This window comes from Merops nubicus, unplaced genomic scaffold (genome assembly GCF_000691845.1).
Source record: "Merops nubicus isolate BGI_N331 unplaced genomic scaffold, ASM69184v1 scaffold1937, whole genome shotgun sequence".
In the NCBI taxonomy this organism is placed as follows: domain Eukaryota; kingdom Metazoa; phylum Chordata; class Aves; order Coraciiformes; family Meropidae; genus Merops; species Merops nubicus.
Genome location: NW_008619359.1, coordinates 20946 through 41666, shown reverse-complemented (window position 1 = coordinate 41666; position 20721 = coordinate 20946). Strand labels below are relative to the sequence as shown.

Sequence of the window (20721 nt, the reverse complement as noted above, 5' to 3'; positions counted from 1 at the left end):
CCTCTCTTAGGTAATGGGAGGATACAGAGCTAATAATTTCATTAAAGGCGGCAATCTCACATATCAAACATTATTTATCTTGATTAAAACTGCCAAAATTTCTTCACATGTACAGAAATTACTTCCAAACAGACATATTTTCCCAGTGATAATGGCTGACCATCCTGTAGTACCCCAGACCTTCCTTCTTGCCACCCTTGAAAATGGCTCCAGCATTAAGCTTTCTCCAGTTATTGGGAACCTCCCCCAATGCAGAGTCATTTAAATATGACAGATAGCAGCTGGGCAATGGCATCACTCAGCTTGCTCAGTACTTTCAGGAGGCCTCCTTCCTGCACCCATGAACTTGCATGGATCTAGATCTCTCAGAAGATCCCCAACTCAATTCTCTTCCACTCACCCCTTCTCTCCCTGAACCACCTTCCTGAGAACAAAAGCCTGTAAGTTCTTATTCAAGAAGATGAAGGTGAGAAAGTAATGGAGCACCTCAGCCTTCTGAGAGTCTGCTGTGACTAAATCATCTGCACACTTAGCAATGGGCCTATGTCAAGGGTTAGGGCTGGGCTGGCCACAAGATGAGTGACAAACATTCTCTGTTAAACTGTCTCCCTTCCCAAGGAGGAGAAAAAGGGAATAAGGGAGCAAGACTTATGGATAGGAAAACTAAACCAGCTTTAATGAAAGTAGTAGTGATAAAATGAAACATAAAAAATACATACAAACCTAGTATCAAACACAATCTCCCTGAAGGCAACTACATCACTGTCACCACTGATGCTGTGGGCAGGCACTGGGGAAGACCCAGACTGGACTCAGTGGCAGATGGGAAACGGATTCAGGAGATGGATTTAGGAACACATGGACTGGATTAAGGCAGAATGGACAAAGTCCCCCTCAGATGCCAGACACTGAAGAAGAGATCTTGATCCTCGTTATCCCTCAGCTTTACACTGAATATGATGGATTGGTATGGACTATCTCATTGGTCAGTTTAGGGTCACCAGCCCTGGCCACTCCTCCCCACAGGTGCAGCCTTTTACTTTCTGCACCCCCAAGGTGGTACCCAAGAGCTAGCAGAGACTTCAGTCTGCATGGGAGTGAGTATAACGAACAGCCTTTTTGCACACACTGAGCCCTGCTAGTAACTATAAACATGGAGTGTTACCACTGCTAGAAGCAGGCACTGCCTGTGAAAATGTGCCACTAACCTCAGAAAGTGCAGTTACTAAGGAGAAACTTAACTGAAAAGTACAATCATCGAAGAGAATTAGTTCCCTTCTAACTGAAACCAGGACAGCCTACATTTTGAAAACAAAGGGTCACCAAAATGACATACGATACTGGTTATAGTATGTCCAACATGAATACAAATCACATATTTGCTTAGATAGCTATTTTACTTAGATACTGCTCACCTGACTGTAACTAACTATTGAAAAACAGGTATTCCTTGTTCAATCTTTGAATTCATGCTCCTAATCCACTGCTATACAGCAATTTAACACCGTTTATGCTTAATATAAATGCAGTTATTCTAGAAACATACCTTGCTTTCAAAACTGCTTAATGACTTGGCTAAACAGAGGTTTAATTTTATTTTTTTTAAAGTAAATACACATTCAAAGGCCAAACAAATGCATCTGTATACAGTGCAGAGAAAAGTTAAAGTGAAGAAACCAAAGGCTAAGGCTGCCCAAAAGCAGACCAGTATGTGGGGTAAATAGCACCAAGCACAAGGCTTTATTCATTTAAGTTCATAACCGCTTATGCTGTTACCCATAAAAGGTTTATAATACTTTATTTCTACTCAAGACAGACATATGTGCAGGGAAAATAAACAAACCCATAGACAGCCAAATTCACACCACAGGATCAAGAATAATTCTTGCACTTCACTTCATAAAGAGAATTCCTAATATACTTTAATTTCCTTTGGAATTTTAATTAGACTGAAAAAAGAATGCAGGAATGGAGTTCAAGGACTATTTTTCATAGCAACAATTATTCAATATGTAGTCTCCCCTCTTACATCTCCTCAAGTAAGCCATTTTTTATAGCTCATCCATTTTTAATTTGATAAAGCCTCTGTGTTCTGCTCCCCCTTTTCATTTGACTGCTGAGACTTTTTACAAATGTTCATTTCCTAGCAGCTCCAGCACAATGAACAGAAAGGCAAACCACCGTTGATCTGAACAAAGACACTCCCACACAGTGGAGTATCTATGTCTGGGAGCCTCGCTATAGAAAAACACATGCCCACAGTTTTTCACTTCAGCCGCCGTGCAATGCACTGGCAGGCATGAATAGCTTTTCTTTTACCTTGTTTATCCAAGAACTATGATCCACTACAGCCTCTTTTTAAGTATTTGATATCCTACATTGAGGAGATTAAATAAACCAAAAGCCAAATGAAAAACTTTGACTGTGATGTTGATTTTTTGTAAACTTATGAAACCATAATCTGAAGGTCTTGTCCTTAGAGACAAAAAGGCCTTTGCTCTAGGATTTTATATTTACTGTACTAACAAAATCAATCCTAACTCTGACAGAAACTGATTTCTTGATAGGTTCTCTCTCGCCTTGAGTGCATTTGAAAGCAAAACACCCATCTCTGTCATATCCATCCAGCTCCTCATGTAATTAATCATATACACAGTCTAAACCAACTTCCTTTCAAAGCGCATTATCATAAATTAGTCATTTCTGGGAGAAAAACATCAAGAGAAACAAGACTGCATTTTACATCTTGTTTAAGAAGTGTCTTTTATACTGGGAAGATGGAAGATGGGCTATAATAATAGAGCTTTTTAGTAATTATGCACAGGGGTGCCCACAGAGAGCACATGGGTGTGCTCTCATTTTTCATGCTTCTAGGGCAAGAGGTCACGACCCTTCAGACTTTAACTGCATCCCTTCTGATTTTTCATCTTGGTTCCCAGAAGAGAAATTTAACCCATCTGGGTTTCAATTTTACAAGGTTATGAGCTATGAAAGAAAATCTAGCTTTAAAAAAAAAAAAAAAATGGAGATACATAATATTCTCCCAGTGTATTTCAGAGTAGATCATACAGATGTTTCTGTTAGGTGAGGATAAACCTACGAGAGAAAAAAAGTCCTCTCCACAATGCTACACATTCACATGTCTACTACTGGATATTTCTTTTTGGTTGTACTAAGAGTTCTCTAGGCTCTCTCTCAAAATAATGTACAGTGGTCAACCTTAAACCCCTGCCAACACAATGCTGGCAAAATCCTATCTTTGATGTCTTCCCTGGGATATTTAGCCTTATGCTGCAATAAGGCAATAATTTTATCAGAAGTGACAGTTACACCACATACTATAGCAGGGCAAAACCAAACATCTCACCCTTTCCTCTGCTCTATGGGAATATCAAGCAATAGAAACAAAGAGAGGCCAAACTACGTCTGAGTTGAACATTTCATTGACTGGTTCACAGCTCCAGCAAGGCATTTAACAGTGCTGGTGAAAGGTGGGGGTTTTCTTGTTTACTTAAAAACACAGCTGAAAAGTTTGCAGCTTCCCTCTCCCCAGCCATAGAGGTTCAGCAACATAAAAAAAACCCACACCATCTGAAACATTTTACATACAAAAGAGTTTGTAAGATCATCTACAGAGTTTTCAGCATCCACTGAAGCTAGAGCATCATCATCATCACAGTCTCTTGAAGGATGTATAATATGGAGGTACTTGGAAGTCAGAGAAATTCGTAGTCTCTTATACATATACATGATACAACAAAACTAGTAATCTCAAACAGCACAGCATCTTCAACTCATATCTCACTACAAAAACAATGATTCACTTGCTTCATGTACTTAAGAGATGAAATCTCATAGTAAAATGCATCAGGAATGCTTTTTTTAAAGTATATCTTTAAACTAGTTCTGGCATCTTCCAAGTTTTGAAAAACAGGAACAGAAAATGGTATGCAAAAGCAGATAAAAATTGTTTCTAATACTATTTCTCTAATTGCCTTACAATCCAAAGGCCAATCAAGTTCTTGTGGACTGTGTCCACCTGAAGTCCTGTTCCCTTCTCCAGCACAGCAAGTACACACTGAGCTGTTAACTGCAGTAATGCTAATTAAAAGACAAAAAACCATGACTACATTAAAAGTGAAACTGCCAATTAGCACATAAGGCTTTCTCATTACTGCTGCTGCATGAAACGTGAAGCCCAATGTGGACAGCAGTCATAAAAATAAGACTTTTAAAAAAAGCCAATAGTCACATTTTCAGCTTACTTCAGAAGTTCTGCTAGAATCAGTAGCCGAGAAGCTGACCTACAGGAAAGAAATTCCTACATTTTGTAAAAACCGTCGGAAAAAAAAAAAATTATAATTTTCCACTACCACATTCACAATGGTTTTCAGAGGAAAGAGTATTTGCACCGGTGTAACCACTAGAAAGTTGCTTTTAAAAAATCAAAATTAAAAAAGCCCAAAAGGCAACATTTCAGTGGACACTTTCCCCTGACTTTACACTCAACATAAGACTTCTCCATAAGGGACTAGTGGACACTGAAAGCAGTCCAGGTAATCCTAGCATCCTCTACTCTCTAGTAGGAACATTTATTCTTGTGCCCTTTAGCTTCTTTCAATGACTGTTTAATGAAACTTAATTCAGATCTCCACAACCCTTGAGCTGCTTCAATAAAGTGACGGTGCTCTTCATACAGTTTGTATTTCCTCAGGCGTCTATTTTTTTTATTTTTCTTTTTAAAGGTTTTGAATTTTAATTCAGAGGTCTCATAGCAAATAAAACTGAAATACTTCCAGTATTATCTTCCCTGTGAGAACTGGAGTATATATTTGTTTTTCACTTGCTCCCTTTTAATCAAGCATTTTGTTGACCATAATCAATTTCTTCGCTCAGGAGAAAAATGTGCAATTATCTACAATGAAGAAGGTGTGTCTAAGGAATAGGGTGGGGGGAAAAGAAATCAATGGTACCATCTGTCTGACATTCCTACAACATTATAAGAGACTCATAATTAACTGCTTGCCTACCAAAGTCTGCCAGCTTTAACTCCCCCGTGTCACTGATCAGAAGATTCTGTGGTTTCAGGTCCCTGTGCAAAATGTAACGCTGGTGGATGTAAGACAGTCCTCGCAGCAACTGAAATAAAAATAACTGAAAAAGAGGGGGACAAAAAATGACCTCTGTTAATATTTTGCATATAACCACAGGTGATTTCTTCACAATATGCAGGGTGCTTGCATATTGTGGTAACATTGTGTCAGAATTCCTCCCATACTGTTTTAATTCCCACCCAGATTTAATACAAGAAAATTTCCATCTAAAAATATGTACTTTACAAGGACTAACCCCAGCCTTCAAGCCCTACGATGTCATAGATTCAATCTGTCTGCTTTAGAAAGAACAAGAGCAATATAATCACATGCAGAAGGCTCAGTTTCTACCAAAATATAATTATATTCCATTTACCCATATGGCCTTAGAGATTAGGTGGTAGCCTGAAGACAGATGTGTATCTTCACTAATTATAGGAAACAACAGCACAGAGTAGATAAGGACAGGGAGATAAGGCTGGGGGATGGGACAATGGAGCTAAAACAAAGAAGAAATTAATAGTTTAGCAATAATGCCTGTGTACCCAAGGAAATCTGCAAGTATGATAGGTTTTCTCCTTCAAAGCTTTTTTTTTTAATGGGAGTTGCTTATTATTTCATTAGTATTTTATTTTCATATTTCATTATAATCCTTATTTAATTATTATTATGCTTATTATTTCATTAGCACATAATTATTCTCACTGAACCTAGAAGTGACTTTTGAAACTTACTTATAGTGATCTTTAAGGTAAATTTACATAGGAATCAAACTCGTCTCCCATGTTTTTTCTAACCCTTCATTGGACTCTACAAATGCTTTCCCTAAAGCTAAGCATTGCTATTGTGTATTTCTGTAACCTACAATTATGAACAAAGAGATGGACAATGGAGATCTTTTGTCCTCCCATTTTTATCTCCTCTCCTGTTATTCTCCTGCATTCTTACTGGCACCTGCTGTGAAAGGCTTTAAGTGTCACCGTCATGGATTTTGTCAATACCAAGGATGAATGATTGTTTCCCAGGAGTTTTCTCTGCAGTTCTGAAAAATCTCCCCTAATATACAGACCCTTCCTACTGCCTGCAATATTTTAAGAAATACTACAGTTTCCATTGTGGAACACAACAAGCCTTTGCAGAGCTAAACATGGGGGATTCAAGAGTGGATATGGACCTTGTGCCCCATAGCTCAGCAGCTGGTGTAACGTGCTCTCTCAGAAGAAGTGGAAACCACACCAAAAATTTGGGAAAAGTCAACTCTGGCACATGAGAATTTCTAATTAACTCGCAACACAAGCATCCTATTTAGTGACTGGTGAAGTGAAAAGACATTATAAAAAGGGTTACAAAATCTGATTATAGAAGAGAATAAAGGCTGACATGAAAGAAACAGAAATGTCATGTTACTGAAGTTGAAATGAATTTAATTGCATTTCATTTTTTCCCTGAGTGCAGGCACAATACACTGTATGTTTAGCTATTTAGCCAGGGCACAAAGAGCCATATCAATCACCTTCTTGCCGGGTTGGGTCTAACAATGTGCCGAGGAAACCTAAGAGCAAAATACAGAAACAAAAGAAAGAATAGTAGGAAAGTCAAAAGTGACATGCTCATTCCTTTTTGAACTGTGGGTAAAATGGAACTCGTGGTACATAAAATCTATTTTAATAAAGGCAGGAAGCAGAAACAGCTTTCATTACAGCCTTAAGATACATATTAATCAGATTAAATGACTTCAAAATAATACAGAAAAAGAGGGAAAATATCCTGTTTGCTGGGCTCAATCAACGGTATTTAACTCCAAACATGACTTTTAGGTATGGAAAGAAATTTTAATTATCATGTTATTTTACTTTAACATTAAAACATCATACACATGATATAATTATTATGTTATTTTACTTTAAAGTTATAAACTTATAACTCAACATATACTAATGTGGACTTTCAGTTGCCTTTAATGCAAAGGCTCAAGTGATTTGACACAACATGCTAAGAAAAAAAACACTTTCACAACTAAACAGAATAAACATCTTCTCCTGAAGACAACTTTGGAATGTAACTTTATTCCAAATTTGTATATATGCTGTACTCATCAAGTACGTCCACAAAAGTCAATTAATTCACTCACATACACTGTATCAACTGCTTCCTCCTCATAAGAAGATAATGAAAGAGAAAGGGGAAAAAAATCTCCCTGAATTCTTTACAGGGTAAACTCAACCATTGTTCAGTTACTTTCTCTGTTTCTCTTCACCTTGGTTTTATTTGATAATATTATATGTGAAAAGATTTAAGTGAAAACACAAGCTTAACACCCAGCAGCAGAACATTCTGCAAACCACAGGCCCCTTGAGATTGTCTGTGAAGAGAGAACAGTAAAAGAGGCTCTCCATTCTCAATGCTTCCTCACTCCACAAAAAGAAAAGACAAGTTGGAAAGAATAATTTCTGACTCCTCAGGAAACACTTTTGCCTTCTCACAGTCAAGTTCCCTCCCCTGTCTTTGAGGAAGGCCCTCCAAGAAACCTCCTTCCCTTCAAGACTATCTGCATTGCCTTCACAAGGGCAGAAATGAAAGCTAGATGAGGTATTGTCACCTCTTGCCTATGTACCCTGATCTGAAATTGGCACACCACCTGCCATGGTCATGCTCGACGATATTACATGCTCCTTCCTCCAATCTTGTCCAATTCTGATCATTACAAAACCTCAGCCTGGGGCTTCTGCAGGGAATTTCCAACAAGCAACTGAACTGCCATTTCCTCAAGGCCCAGGATGACAGAGAAGAGCTCTAAAAAGGAGTTAAGGGGAAATTCTATACACATTTCAACTGATTGCTTGTGAAGGTAGAAACTATATAGATTGATGCTTTTTCAGCTTTTATGTTAGAAATTTTAGTATTTGCATGATCGTACACAAGGCTGTTTAAGTGTCAAATAACCCATAATAAACAAACTAGGACATCATTCACGTAGAGTTCGTAACTTTTTAGTAAGAACAGAGGTTTTGGTGACAAACTCACAAAATGACAAAGGTCATTGTGATGAGTGTTGAAAACACAGAAAACTGGAATGGGATTTGTCTCTAGAAGTCATTTTTTCAGCAAGGCTTAACACTAGGAGGCTCAACACTTTACATTCAGGAAAAAAAAACCAAAAAACCAAAAAACTAATATTTGTGCTTCAGGCCTTGCTTATTTATTAACAGCCTTGGAAAAAATATCATTTTTTCCCCTTATAGTTACAACATATTTTAATGAAAAATTTTCATTGTCAGTGAGAAAAATGCATTCAGGTCAAAGCTAATTTGGGGGTTATGGACTGTGATATTAAAGAAATAGTAGTGGTTCTTAAAACTTAAAGCAGAAAGCCCTTAACTCCACAAAGAGGTGAGCACTCAGTTTGACGCATAAGGCCTGCATAGCCACTTGAGCTACACGCAACATTTCACCAAATGCCTGTTTAAATAAATCACATTTTCTGAGAGACTTGCCAGCTGCCTGGATAACAACTCTCCTTTCATCGTTTTTCCATGATCCTGAGTGTACAATATAGACCATTACATGCATACATGTTAGCAGCTGCAAGATGGCTCATGCGCAGCAGAATGCTTTACTGTCTTGTTGGCCTCAACGTCACATAAGAGCTTGAGCTCTTCTCATTCAAATGAGCTTATAAGCTCACCACTGACACAGGCCACCCAAAACATATCTAACAGATGGGACTGATGGGAATTAACACTTTCTGACAGGTTTAGAAAGCTCTCATGATTTTAGTGATCAAGGGGGATGCTCATGCATCACATCATCTGTGTAGAAGTACTCTGATGACTGCATTCCTAGAGATGATAGAGAGTTTCTGGCAAAGGATACTCGGGTAAGTGAAAAGCAGAAAGAAATTCACAACCTGGCCGAGAGAGATTCTCCAGAAAATGTACCATTTCCACATAGTGTCTGCTGAGGCATCAAGGACCCCAATGACAACAATGCCGCTCAAGAAAACAGACTAATGAAGCCTGTGAGGGGCTTTTTAAAAGTCAGGAACCGTCTCTTCCTGAAGGCACAAAGGGATTTCTGAATGATTTCCTGCATTTGAGCTCACTTACCACATATTGTATTGCAGGACTAAAGGACTTGGCCCTAGACACAGCAGTAGAAAGCTGTATGGAACCTTTTAGTCTATAGAAGATGCACAAAACTCTGGACTCTGCTCTCTCTCCAGCAAGAGACTGCAAACAGAGCTGAGCTAACCTGAACCAGGAGCTCACATCATGTAAGAAGAAAGCTGAAAGCAAGACTGGATTAATGTGCTGGCCCTTTAGCAAGTTCATACTGCTGCATAAGCACAGCTGCCTTTGAAAAGTAACTGACAATATTGCACAAGCTTTATTATCACTCATCACTGATAACACAAATGCTTGGTGTACGTATCAAAGCACAGGAGCTGGGTATAGAATCATAGAATCATTTAGGCTGAAAAAGACTCTAAAGATCATCAACTCTGACCATTAACCTAACTACCAAGTCCACTGCTAAACCATGTCCCTGAGCACCATATCTACATGACTTTTAAACACCTCCAGGGATGGTGATTCAACCACTTCCCTGGCCAGCCTGTTCCAGGGCTTGGTAATCCTTTCAGTGAAAAAGTTTTTCTTAATATCCAACCTAAACCTCACACAGCACAACTTGAGGCCATTTCCTCTTGTCCAATCATTTGTTACCTTGGAGAAGAGACCAACACCCACCTCTCTACAACCTCCTTTCAGGTAGTTGTAGAAAGCGGTAAGGTCACCTCTGAGCCTCCTTTTCTGCAGGCTGAACAACTCCACTTCCCTCAGCTGCTCCTCAAAAGACCTGTGCTCTAGGCCCTTCACCAGCTTCATTGCCCTTCTTTGGACATGTGCCAGCACCTCAATATCATTCTTGTATTGAGGTGCCCGAAACTGAGCACAGTACTTGAGGTGTGGCCTCACCAGTGCTGAGTACAGGGGGACAATCACTTCCCTAGTCCTGCTGGCCACTATTTCTGATAGAAGCCAGGATGCCATTGGCCTGCTTGGCCACCTAGGCACACTGCTGGCTCATATTTGGCCAGCTGTTGATCAGTACCTCCAGGTTCCTTTCTGCCAGGCAGCTGTCCACCCATCCTTCCTCAAACCTATGGGGTTGTTGTGGCCGAAGGGCAGGACTTGGCACTTGGCCTTGCTGAAGCTCACCATTGGCCTCGGCCCATCGATTCAGCCTATCCAAGTCCATCTGAAGAGCCTCCTTAACTTTAAGCAGATCAACACTTCCACCATATTTGGTGTCATGTACAAACTTACTAAGTGCACTCTAGCTCCTCATCAAGACCATTGATAAAGATGATAGACAGAAGTGGCTCCAGTACTGAGGCATGAAGAACACCACTTGTGACTGTCTACCAGCTGTATTTAACTCCATTCACCACCACTCTGGGCACAGCCACCCAGCCAGTGTTTCACCCAGCAAAGCATACACCTGTCTAAGCCATGAGCAGTCAGCTTTTTCATGAGAATTCTGTGGGAAAGTGTTGAAAGCATCATGTTATCACTTGAGTTCCCTTGTGTGTTTTCAGCATATCATACTTGGATATCACACTCAGTCTTAACAGGCCATCAAAAGTAAAAATTCCAATAAAAGAAGCCAAATCCAGGACACTTCACCTCCTGCTTGCAACCAGTTTACTTCTCCCTATCATCAAGAGGATATTACAAGCTTCTGTGAGTTACTGGCTATTTACAAAGGAAAAAGGAGGTAATAAAACCCCACAGTGCTATCTCAAAGCCTCGAAAATAAATGCAACTGAACACAATGTTCAGTTACATTCAGGAATTTTAGACTTACTTGTTTTAAACCGTTAACATAAGAAAAAACTAGCTCATCATATGTATTATCACACAAGGAATGAGAAACATCTCTGTGTGACTTCTGCTAGCATGTCAAAAGCTCGTCAAGCACAATCTTTTTTATCGCTGTTGGTTTGCTATTCTTTTCCCTCCTCCCAGCCAGGATAATATCCATGAGATAAAATCCAACTTTTCACTTATAACAATGTCCTGGGGAAATAATGAACTTTATAGGTCAAAGCTTTGTAGACTATTGTGCTTAAATTGTCAGAAGAAGAAATTGCAGGAACAAAGTGTTGACTTTAGATGAATTTGCATCCCTAGGAATAAAGGATCCCATCTGAATTAAAAATCGTTAGCCATTTGAATCAATGTGATTTTCATGATGATAACAAACTTTATCTCAGTAAAATGTTCCCCTATCTGACCACCCCAGAGCCAACAGAATTGTCTCCAAAAGAATTTTAGAATGATTCCCTCCAAACCGCATATATAAAGGCTTCTAACTTGCTCTTGCATTCCTGACATGGGGCTCTTATCAAAGATAATGTCACACATAAATGTATACAGTACAGTCACTGGGAATGCACATCACACCATTACTTTAAAAAGATACACATCTTCCCACTTATTTGCAGAAGAACTGCAAAGGAAAGTGTTCATTTGCTAACTGCTATTCTTTTTGATGTTCTTTAATCATTTTTTGTTCCCTCTGGGTACTACTGTAGCCATTTGCAATGAGTAAGGTTTGCTTAATTAATCTAATATAAAGACACTCCCTTATGAATGGTTATAGTCATCTGCTAAAATTCTGAAGTGGAAGTCTCTCAGATTTTTTCTCCTGAATGGCAAAAGTAAAAATAAATATTAATTAAATCTCTTTTTCTACCTTTCACCAATTCACTTCCATGTTGAACTAGATCAGGGTGGCAACTGGTGCCTCACCAGTTTTGAAGACAACAGAAAAGGAGGTTTTTTCATCCCTACAATATTTCCCTTTTTTTTGCGATATGTGAACCATGAAGGTTATACAGACAATAAATTACACATGCACATTAGATGTGAAAGTGACGTTCTTCTAGGCTGAATTTTAACACAGTGATAGATTCTGCATTTACTGTTCACAGTTGTGCATGTTATCAAATCATTACTGTAAGTGACAAGACTGACAGAATGAAATGCTGATGCCATATTTAATGTCTGATAACTAAAAAGTCTAATTTAGATCATCAATTCTCAATGCCATGTATAAAATACAACCTTAATTTGGCATAGCATTATTTTGTCTGCTGCACACCTGCTTGTTCACTGAATGAGGAATGAAAAATGGCAACTTCTCCTCCACATTAAACAGCAGCACTTCCTACTTAGAATATCTGTTGAAATACATTTTTAATTCAACTCTACATCAGCAGCATCACTAATTTCAGTGAGTATAAGACATATTTCAAAAGCATGACATTAGCTAGATTTGCTTCCAGTAACAAATGATAAAATTAAAAGGACCACCATGGTAAGTACTTTTTTAGAGTAAAGGAGTGTTTTCTCCAAACTCCAGCAAGGCAATATTACAGGTGAAATGAGCCATCGAGTGTGTATCTGGATGTATTATCATGGTTTAATTGCCCAGATCCCACGTGCCTGAGTCTACAGCGGTCAACCTTTTGGACAGACACCTCTAGTTATATACAGGTGCTCACCTGCCACAGCTCCCACTACATCACACAGCCACACATGTACCACATGTGGATGAGGGACCGGCCATGTGATTCAATGCATGTCTCCCTCAAAAAAGGGGAGCACAAACCTCTAGTCCATACCACAGATGTTTACACAATCATGTAACAGAAAGAAAACAGAAGCACACGGGGAAGATTTACACTGATTACACAACTGTTACCTAAAACCCAACACATTTTGTTATACTTTTCAGATACTGTGCTTTAGTAATAGGCATGTGGGTTAATATCTCACTAATACTATCTTACTTACTAATGAATGCAGATACTGCTTAGCACGAGCCAGTATGCAGTGCTCTGCTACTACCAAAGCTGAAGTGCAGCTGCACTTCATGTGCAGTAAGCTTTATGTGGATGGGATACAGGAGTTGCCTAATCTTTCCATGTTCCAAATGTTTCCCTACCCTTTGTGCTTCAAATTATTCTAAAGCTATAATCAGTTCAAAGATAAATACTTGTGTCAACAAAAGAAATCGGATGACAACTATCCTATGTCTTAGACTCAGATTATTAATTTTCACGTTAACAAATTTAACTTATAAATCTGCAACCATTAGTTAAGGACAATGTTCACAGTACTGCAGTATGGAGCAGAATAAATGAATGCTGCAAGTGATGATAATGTCAGAGATTTCTGATAACATCAAATAACACTCACTGTATTTCAACATTTCCAACTCAACATACATTTCATCCTGTTTAGATTTAAAAACTTCCTATTAAGATGTTGCTTTAGTAAATATTTCTTTCATATCTGATTTAAGATTTTTGGTTTTTTTTTTTTTTTTTAACTTTGAGTACTGTGAAGTTGACTGATCTCTTCTTGAGCATTTAGCACAGAAAAATATTGCATTTCTTGAATTTAAGACTGAAACTAGCTACCATTTTTTTCTGAAGTTTAAGCATACTTTTTACAGAGAAAATTGGACTGTCCTAGGAAAGTTAGTACTCAAATTCCAATTCCCACTTTGCCACATAACTTGCACGTGACCTTGATAGTCAACTATTTTCTCTGACTCTGAAAAAGATATTTAGAAAATAAATTACTAATTTACAAAACAAGAATGCTTTATGGACAGCTGCAAACAAAGGCTTAGGAGAACCGAGAAGTCAAAAGGCTGGTGGAGAAGGCCCTGTACCAGACGGAAGGGAACACAAATCAGAATGACAATCATCATAAAAATAAAAAAAAAAAATCACTGGGACTGTCAGCTAGGTGCTGTGACCCATTAGAGCCCCTCCTGTAGGAAGAAATCCAGATGTCTCAACTAAGAGCCCAATAAGTATGAACTGTCTCTAAAGGCACCAACAGATGTAGAAAAGAAAGCCAGGTGTACAGATGTCAGTCATCTGTGCCAGGAAGAACAGCACAGGGAGAGTCAGGAGCAAGTCCTGCACACCTCAGTTTGCCACAACACATTTTGCAGCTTGGCAAGCACCTCATGGCACACACCTAAAAGCCAGATCTCAGCTCCAATGGCTAAGGCTGCAGCAGTAGCTTCCAAAAGAAGCATAATTATACATGAGGCCACATAGTTAAGATTTATTTCTTGCCTTCAGTCTTGGAAAAAGTGAGAAAGACATCTTCAAAACCAGAGAAGTGGAGGCTGTGCCTACTCGCCAGGGACTTACTAACCAATTACCTTTTCTCTCCTCATCTCTAACTATAATATCCTACACAGTATACAGTATATTAATATATAGTTATAAATAAATGGTACACACACAGGCTTGTTAGTTAAAGATGTATATAATTTTGTATTTGGAGCTAACAGAGTTTGGAGAAACTATGGATTGGAACAAATGCTTCTGCCAATTTCTCTTTTAGCCGATAAAGATGTGGTAGGTACCTAACCATGGTTCATGTCACCAGGATACCTGATTTAACATTCTCAGGGACAGTATTTTAAATACAACATCTCAGCCCCACATACAAATTCCTTATAGGGTTTAAAACCCTGATGGTATCCGTAAGACTTGTGCCTCCACACATGAATTACAAAACTCTGAAACTATTATGGGTGGATACATATGTACCACTAAAAATGCTAAACCTAATACTTTAAGAAGCAATTTTTTTTTTTTTTTGCTTAAACATACTGTCCCATGACTCTTACTACTTCCAGTTGAGACATTCTTCTTTATACTTCCACATACTTAAAATATTCTGCTTACTCTTTATTTAAAATAGTAAAGTGACAGTAAATAGCCTATTGAAAACCATAAAGAAAGGCAATGTAAAATACAACACCCAAGGGCACAGCAATATGTGTGTCCATCAAAGTAATTTGGATTTAATTCTATTTACAATTCTTCATCTAAAAGTAAGCCTGAGGGAACAAGCATTGTCTTTAGCTTGTAAATACAAAGAAAATTCAGAAATACAGTAAGGCTGAAGAAGCCCCATAGAAACCAAAACATAATAAATAATGTCTTTGCTTCTGCATTCCTATAAAGTACTGTCTTACAGCAACTACTGTACAATATTCTTTGGAAAAAGAAAGATATGTAATTCTGTGGTTCTGTATTTATAACAGGCAACAAGCCAGAAAGGAATATCTATCAGTAGACAATACTTTCCTCAAGAATAAAACTAAAAGGTAGTGAGCCTTTTGTCATACTGGGAGAGGATCAATGGCTTAATCACACAGGTTAGCCCCAGAGAGCCAACTGGCCCTCATTTATTGCTACTGGAATATAATTGTCAACTGGAAGTTTCTTAAAATGGATTTAGGGATCACATAACCAGTGATTCTGAACAAACACTGTCTAAAAGTCTGACTAAAAGTGAAATTCCTGAAGGACCTCTAACAAGAAGGGCCTGGCAGGGAGAGAAGGCTAATTAAAATGGCTCAGCTCAAGCCTTAAAAATCAGCTGTAGCTCCAGACAGAAAACTGTATCCAGCAGCTAAAACCAAAGCAGGCGGCAGAGTCTCCAAACCACAACTCCATATGTTGACAAACCAAGTCCAGGACAACAAGGCATTAAGATATCATGTAGTAACCATCTTTTCTCCTCTGCAAGAGAGGAATACAAGCTTCTAGTTTTGCATGCTGGTGAAGGTCTAGGTGGTGTTAGTATATATGACTGGGTTCTCTTCTCTCTGCAATTGCTGTCCTCTGAGCTGAAGTAATCAGTTGGTTGGGCTGGTCAGGTATTTTTCACTCCCAGCTCTGAGAGCAGGTATTGCACTGAAAATCCCAAGCAGGCTGATTCAGTTTTAAAATAGTAGGACCTCAAATCATTATGCTAGGGTTTAATAATTACTGCTACAAATTAAGGCTAACCTTAGCTGTCCACCTGGCAAGAGAGTCTGCTAAATACACATAATCAATTTGCATTAATATTATTTAACAGAAAAAAAAAATTGTGCAATGGGTTCATAGAATCATAGAAGGGATTTTTATATTGTAGTAGGGTACTTTCATCTGCTCCAACTTCTCAATGTTTTTTTCTCTTTTTTTTTTCCAGTTTCCTTTTTATTAGCAATCCATCTGGACCTTAAAAAGCTCGAACTAGCAGTACATCAGGACTCTGCACTTGGCTACTCAAAGAAATATTTCCAATGTGTCCATAAGTTTTGGAAGTGTTGCTAAACACTGTTGTTAGATTGCAAGATAGCCACATGAATACATGCAGCAAAATTTGAAAGGGAGATGCTGCAGTTTCCTCTGGAGCTCCTGTTTTAAAAAGGCAGGTATGTTGGGATGAGAGGAGTGACACATTAGCAAGCCCAATTATCTGCATATGCTCGTCCTCCTCAAAGACAAGCTCACCAGGCCCTGAGACGATCAAGAAAAAGTAGTTATGTGAATTATGTGGGGAACAATTCTCGGTGGGGAACAATTACAGCTGCAATGACTACTGCATATTAAATCGGAGTAGTCTTACAAATCTGAAACAGCATGAAGAACTTTCAAAGCCAGTCTCTGCTTACCCCAAACCTCACAGAGACAAATATAAAAGCATCCACACAGGGAAAAGAAACACAAATCCATTGTTTTAGTAAGCGCATTCAGCACAAGAAACTCTTCTTAGGAAACTGGGCAGTGAAGAAAACTCAGAAATTTTAGTTGTCAAAAAGCAGGTGCCACCTCACCCACCTCCAGCCATTTTGAAGTGCCGCACTCCCAGAGGCACTGTGACTCTAGCTGGGAGGACACTCGGGGCCTTTCCCTGTCCACACAACCAAAACATCTGAGTAGCAGTCGTACAAGAATGTTATTTTGCAGCACATATTTTCAAAACTAATTTTTAAATACATGTATATATATACGCTCTTTATTATTTTAGGTGGGCCAAATATATGCAGTAAGGAAGACCTTTTTGGGGTTTTTGTTTGTTTGTTTGTTTTCTTTTTTTTTTTTTTAGATAGTAGACATTCTCATCTAAATTTGTATGTTGCAGATGCCACTTTTCAGTGAAAGAATATGAAAAACTAATCCACCCACATTACAAAACTAGCTGGCATATAACAATGATCAGCTATTGCCCCCCCAAAAAAAATCTTTCCTCTTTTAAAAATATTTTTATTTTCTTAAACCAAACAGGCCTTCTGAGTTTTCCAGGAAAGAGATTTTTTTTTTTCCACCATGAATGAACTTCTCAATTTCAAAAAGCTAAGTACTAGAATAAAGCTCTCAGTATGACAAGTGAAAATTTAAACACTTCCAAAGTAGAACAACAATGGGACTGATGTCAAAGTGCTAGACAAGTATAAAAAAATATCATTTGGGTGATCTGTACACATATAACACATTCTGTACATCTGACTGGCTTCCATTCGATGCTAAAATCCTTTGGCTGATTTCCCAGAAATAACTGGATCAAGCCTCTCTTTTTTTACTGTGCGGGTGACGGAGCACTGGAACAGGCTGCCCAGAGAGGTTGTGGAGTCTCCTTCACTGGAGTCATTCAAAACCTGCCTGGACGCCTTCCTGTGTGATGTACTCTAGGTGGTCCTGCTCTGGCAGGGGGGTTGGACTAGATGATCTTTCGAGGTCCCTTCCAACCCCTATTATTCTATGATTCTCTACCAATCTATCTTTCCATTAAATCCTGCTAATCAAGCCCTCCTTCCTGTGTGATGATTCGTAGTATCTACTTTAAAAAGAAAATTTTTGTTTAAAAGTGAGATGAGCTATGAAAATGCTTCATCAAAATAAGTGAGCAAAAAGATTAGGGAAGATTTTTTATGCTTATATAAAAAGCAGTACATTCAGCCAATATAATTAGTTACAATTGCCTCAAACTCTGTGAACCTACAGTGACTTACCTCACTGAAGATCTAGAACTGACAGCCTAAAGCAAGTTTACCCAGGGACTTTAGGGCAGTATTGTCTCGTCTCAAGAGCAAATATTTGAATGGAGGGAGAGGTTACCAACACTGTAACAGTATTTACTCAAATACTCTTGCTCTGAATCAGTTTTACAGACCTTACAAGCTTCTTTGTGGGAATGTTCAAATACTTGTATTTTTAAATATTTTTAAAGAAAGAAATATTTTAAAATATTGTTCCTAAGTCAATAATTTTCCCTTTAGCTAACAATCAATTTCTAAGAAACAAATGGCATGACATTTTACACAAAGGTACTAGTCTGTGGTTTCCTGGAATATGTGCTCTTTTTGACTCTTACCTTCACATTTTCTGGATGAAGCCCTCCAGGGTGTTTGTCCATGTACTGACATAAATCAGTGTGCTAAAAGAAAGTCAGATGGAAAAAAGTGTATTAATATCTGTATGACTGCAGCAATAAATATCCTTCTACTTAGGAGTGGACAGAAAAAATGGAAAATAAGGAGATATTTTCAGCCACACGTGCACAAAAGTACTTGTACCTTTACACTCCATTTTATTTAACAATCTTGGCAACTTGATTGATAGGAGTATTCATCTTTTTTTTTTTTTTTTTTCTTAACACCCTCTATATGGTGAATTAATTGCTTGAATTTTAGTTTCATTTTTTACCTTGTAAAGACAATATCACCATCAACACCAAAAAGGTAAAACTTGGAGGGAAAAGAACCTAAGGGGAGAATTTCAAATGCTACTCTTATTGTTCACATTAAAACATTGCTTTTAAATATAATTTTATGGTCACTCTAGATTAATATGTTTTAATGGCTTAGAAAATAAATCTGAACAACACTGCATACCAGAGTACCGAGTGATATGTTCCAGCTCAATAAGAAGCACATACTGTGCAAATGTATAGCTATTCATTAATTACTTTCAAAAACAGCTTCACTCAAGACTCAGAATTTTTTTGCCTTCATAGTTGCCTATATTCTCTGCCAACATTCCATAAAAACTCTTCAAAGAATAATCAGGCTTGCAATGTATAGATTTATATTATTTTTAATTAATAAGTATTTATTGCTTTTACTATGGAAATGGTACTTTCTCTGAATTTTTCTCTTGCATTTCTGCACTTCCTTACCAGTCAGCAGCATGGTTTCAAGTGAAGTAGCATGTTCCTTCTCTGATTTGCTTGTACAACTCAGCTTCTGGAATTATGTTCAGAATAAACAAAGCAAAAACACACACTAACCACCAAAAAATCAGACTCTGACTGGCTTCCACATCTGGTTTCTGAACACATCTGGTAAAAATCATCCATCATTCCTTGGAAAGCTACTTGGCAATACCTGCTTCACATACAGGCCAAATGAATATAGGCAGTTCTCAAGGTGAGAGTTTTGGACAAAAGGTGCCTTCGACACAACAGAATGGTTTCTCTGTGCAGCAGGGTCCAGGAGCCAATTCTCTAGTGCTCTTTTGCAGAGCTGTACTGATACACAGCAAAGTTCACATCTTGTAAGACACAAAAATCATGCTAGTCCCAAATGTTCTGTAAAATCTTCTCTTCTGAAGTCATAAAACTACAGAACCACATTGTGCATGTAGAATTAACATTTCAATGACGTAGGAGGCACTGGCTGGTTAGGTTGTGCACTAGCACACCTTTTTTTTTCCACTAATTCTTACCTGGCTTCAAGGCATCGAGTACCCCGACTGCAAGAAATCACTTGAGTCCCAAAAGGAACAGTGTGAGTACCACAAGGGAAGAAGCTATGCTCAAAATGGCCAACCACACTAAATACAACACAACACAACAAAGCTTCTTCCAAAACACAAGCTACAACAATCAATACTTCAATTTATAGTTAGCACATCAGTGAATGCATTTACAAAAAAAAATAAAAAATACACCTTTACTAGTGAATTGTTACTGGCAGTGAAGTGCATTTTGCATAAAGTCTGTGTTTAAGACTTATTCCCAGTTTCTTTAAAATCTTTAGCTACTTCAGGTACATAGTCATCTTCCATTCTCCCAGTTAGTTTTCTGGTCCTGTATCAATAAACTATCTCAAAAATGGACCTTCAGCATGCTTCACTGCATTACCCAGTTCTGTCTTGTTTTATTGTATTAACACTAAAGAAATATACTTGAACAAAGTCATCTGCTAACCTTGTCATTTGTTTGGAAAAAACAACAGGTTTTGAGTACTAATCCCGGCACAGAAGTCTGCCTCCAGCAAAATATCAGCTGAAATACCATTATTACAGGTGATGGCTCATGTCAAATAAGAAGTTTGGGGTATTCCCTCCATTTCAATGGGTCATCCAATTTTGAGAAGTGCCAGCCTGGCAGAAAACACATTCTCTAATTTAAATACAAATATTTGAATAATGATAGCACCTACAGTGTTTGGGAAGATTTTAAAGACAAGTGTGAAATTTCACTTTAGAAAGCCCAACAGGACATACAAGGCAGTGCTGTCCCATCCTCAGATACACTCATCATGGCCCCTGAGCTCAGCACACTTTGTCACACGGACTGGCTAGAGAAAGAGAATTATCATTTCCCCACAAATGTCTGCCAGCCTTTGTGAGTGACAGATAACCTGCTAGGTGGGAAACTTACTCCCTCCTTCACCTTCTACTGATCCTTACAATTTGCAACTAGTCAGCTGCCAGAAACCAGACAAGATGAAGACAAACACAATGCTACTT

The 20721-nt window shown here is 38.3% G+C and overlaps 1 protein-coding gene across 1 annotated transcript in view; it reads right to left on the bottom strand.

Annotated features, from left to right (window-relative positions):
* The window catches only part of CDK14 (cyclin-dependent kinase 14), a gene marked incomplete at both ends in the record, with an annotated part of 92751 nt that overhangs the window by 58843 nt on the left and 13187 nt on the right, over positions 1 to 20721 (bottom strand). The window contains 2 exons of the mRNA XM_008943736.1: positions 5031 to 5154; positions 18341 to 18403. Of these exons, the coding sequence (XP_008941984.1) occupies positions 5031 to 5154; positions 18341 to 18403 (187 nt within the window). The remainder of the gene's footprint in view (positions 1 to 5030; positions 5155 to 18340; positions 18404 to 20721) is intronic.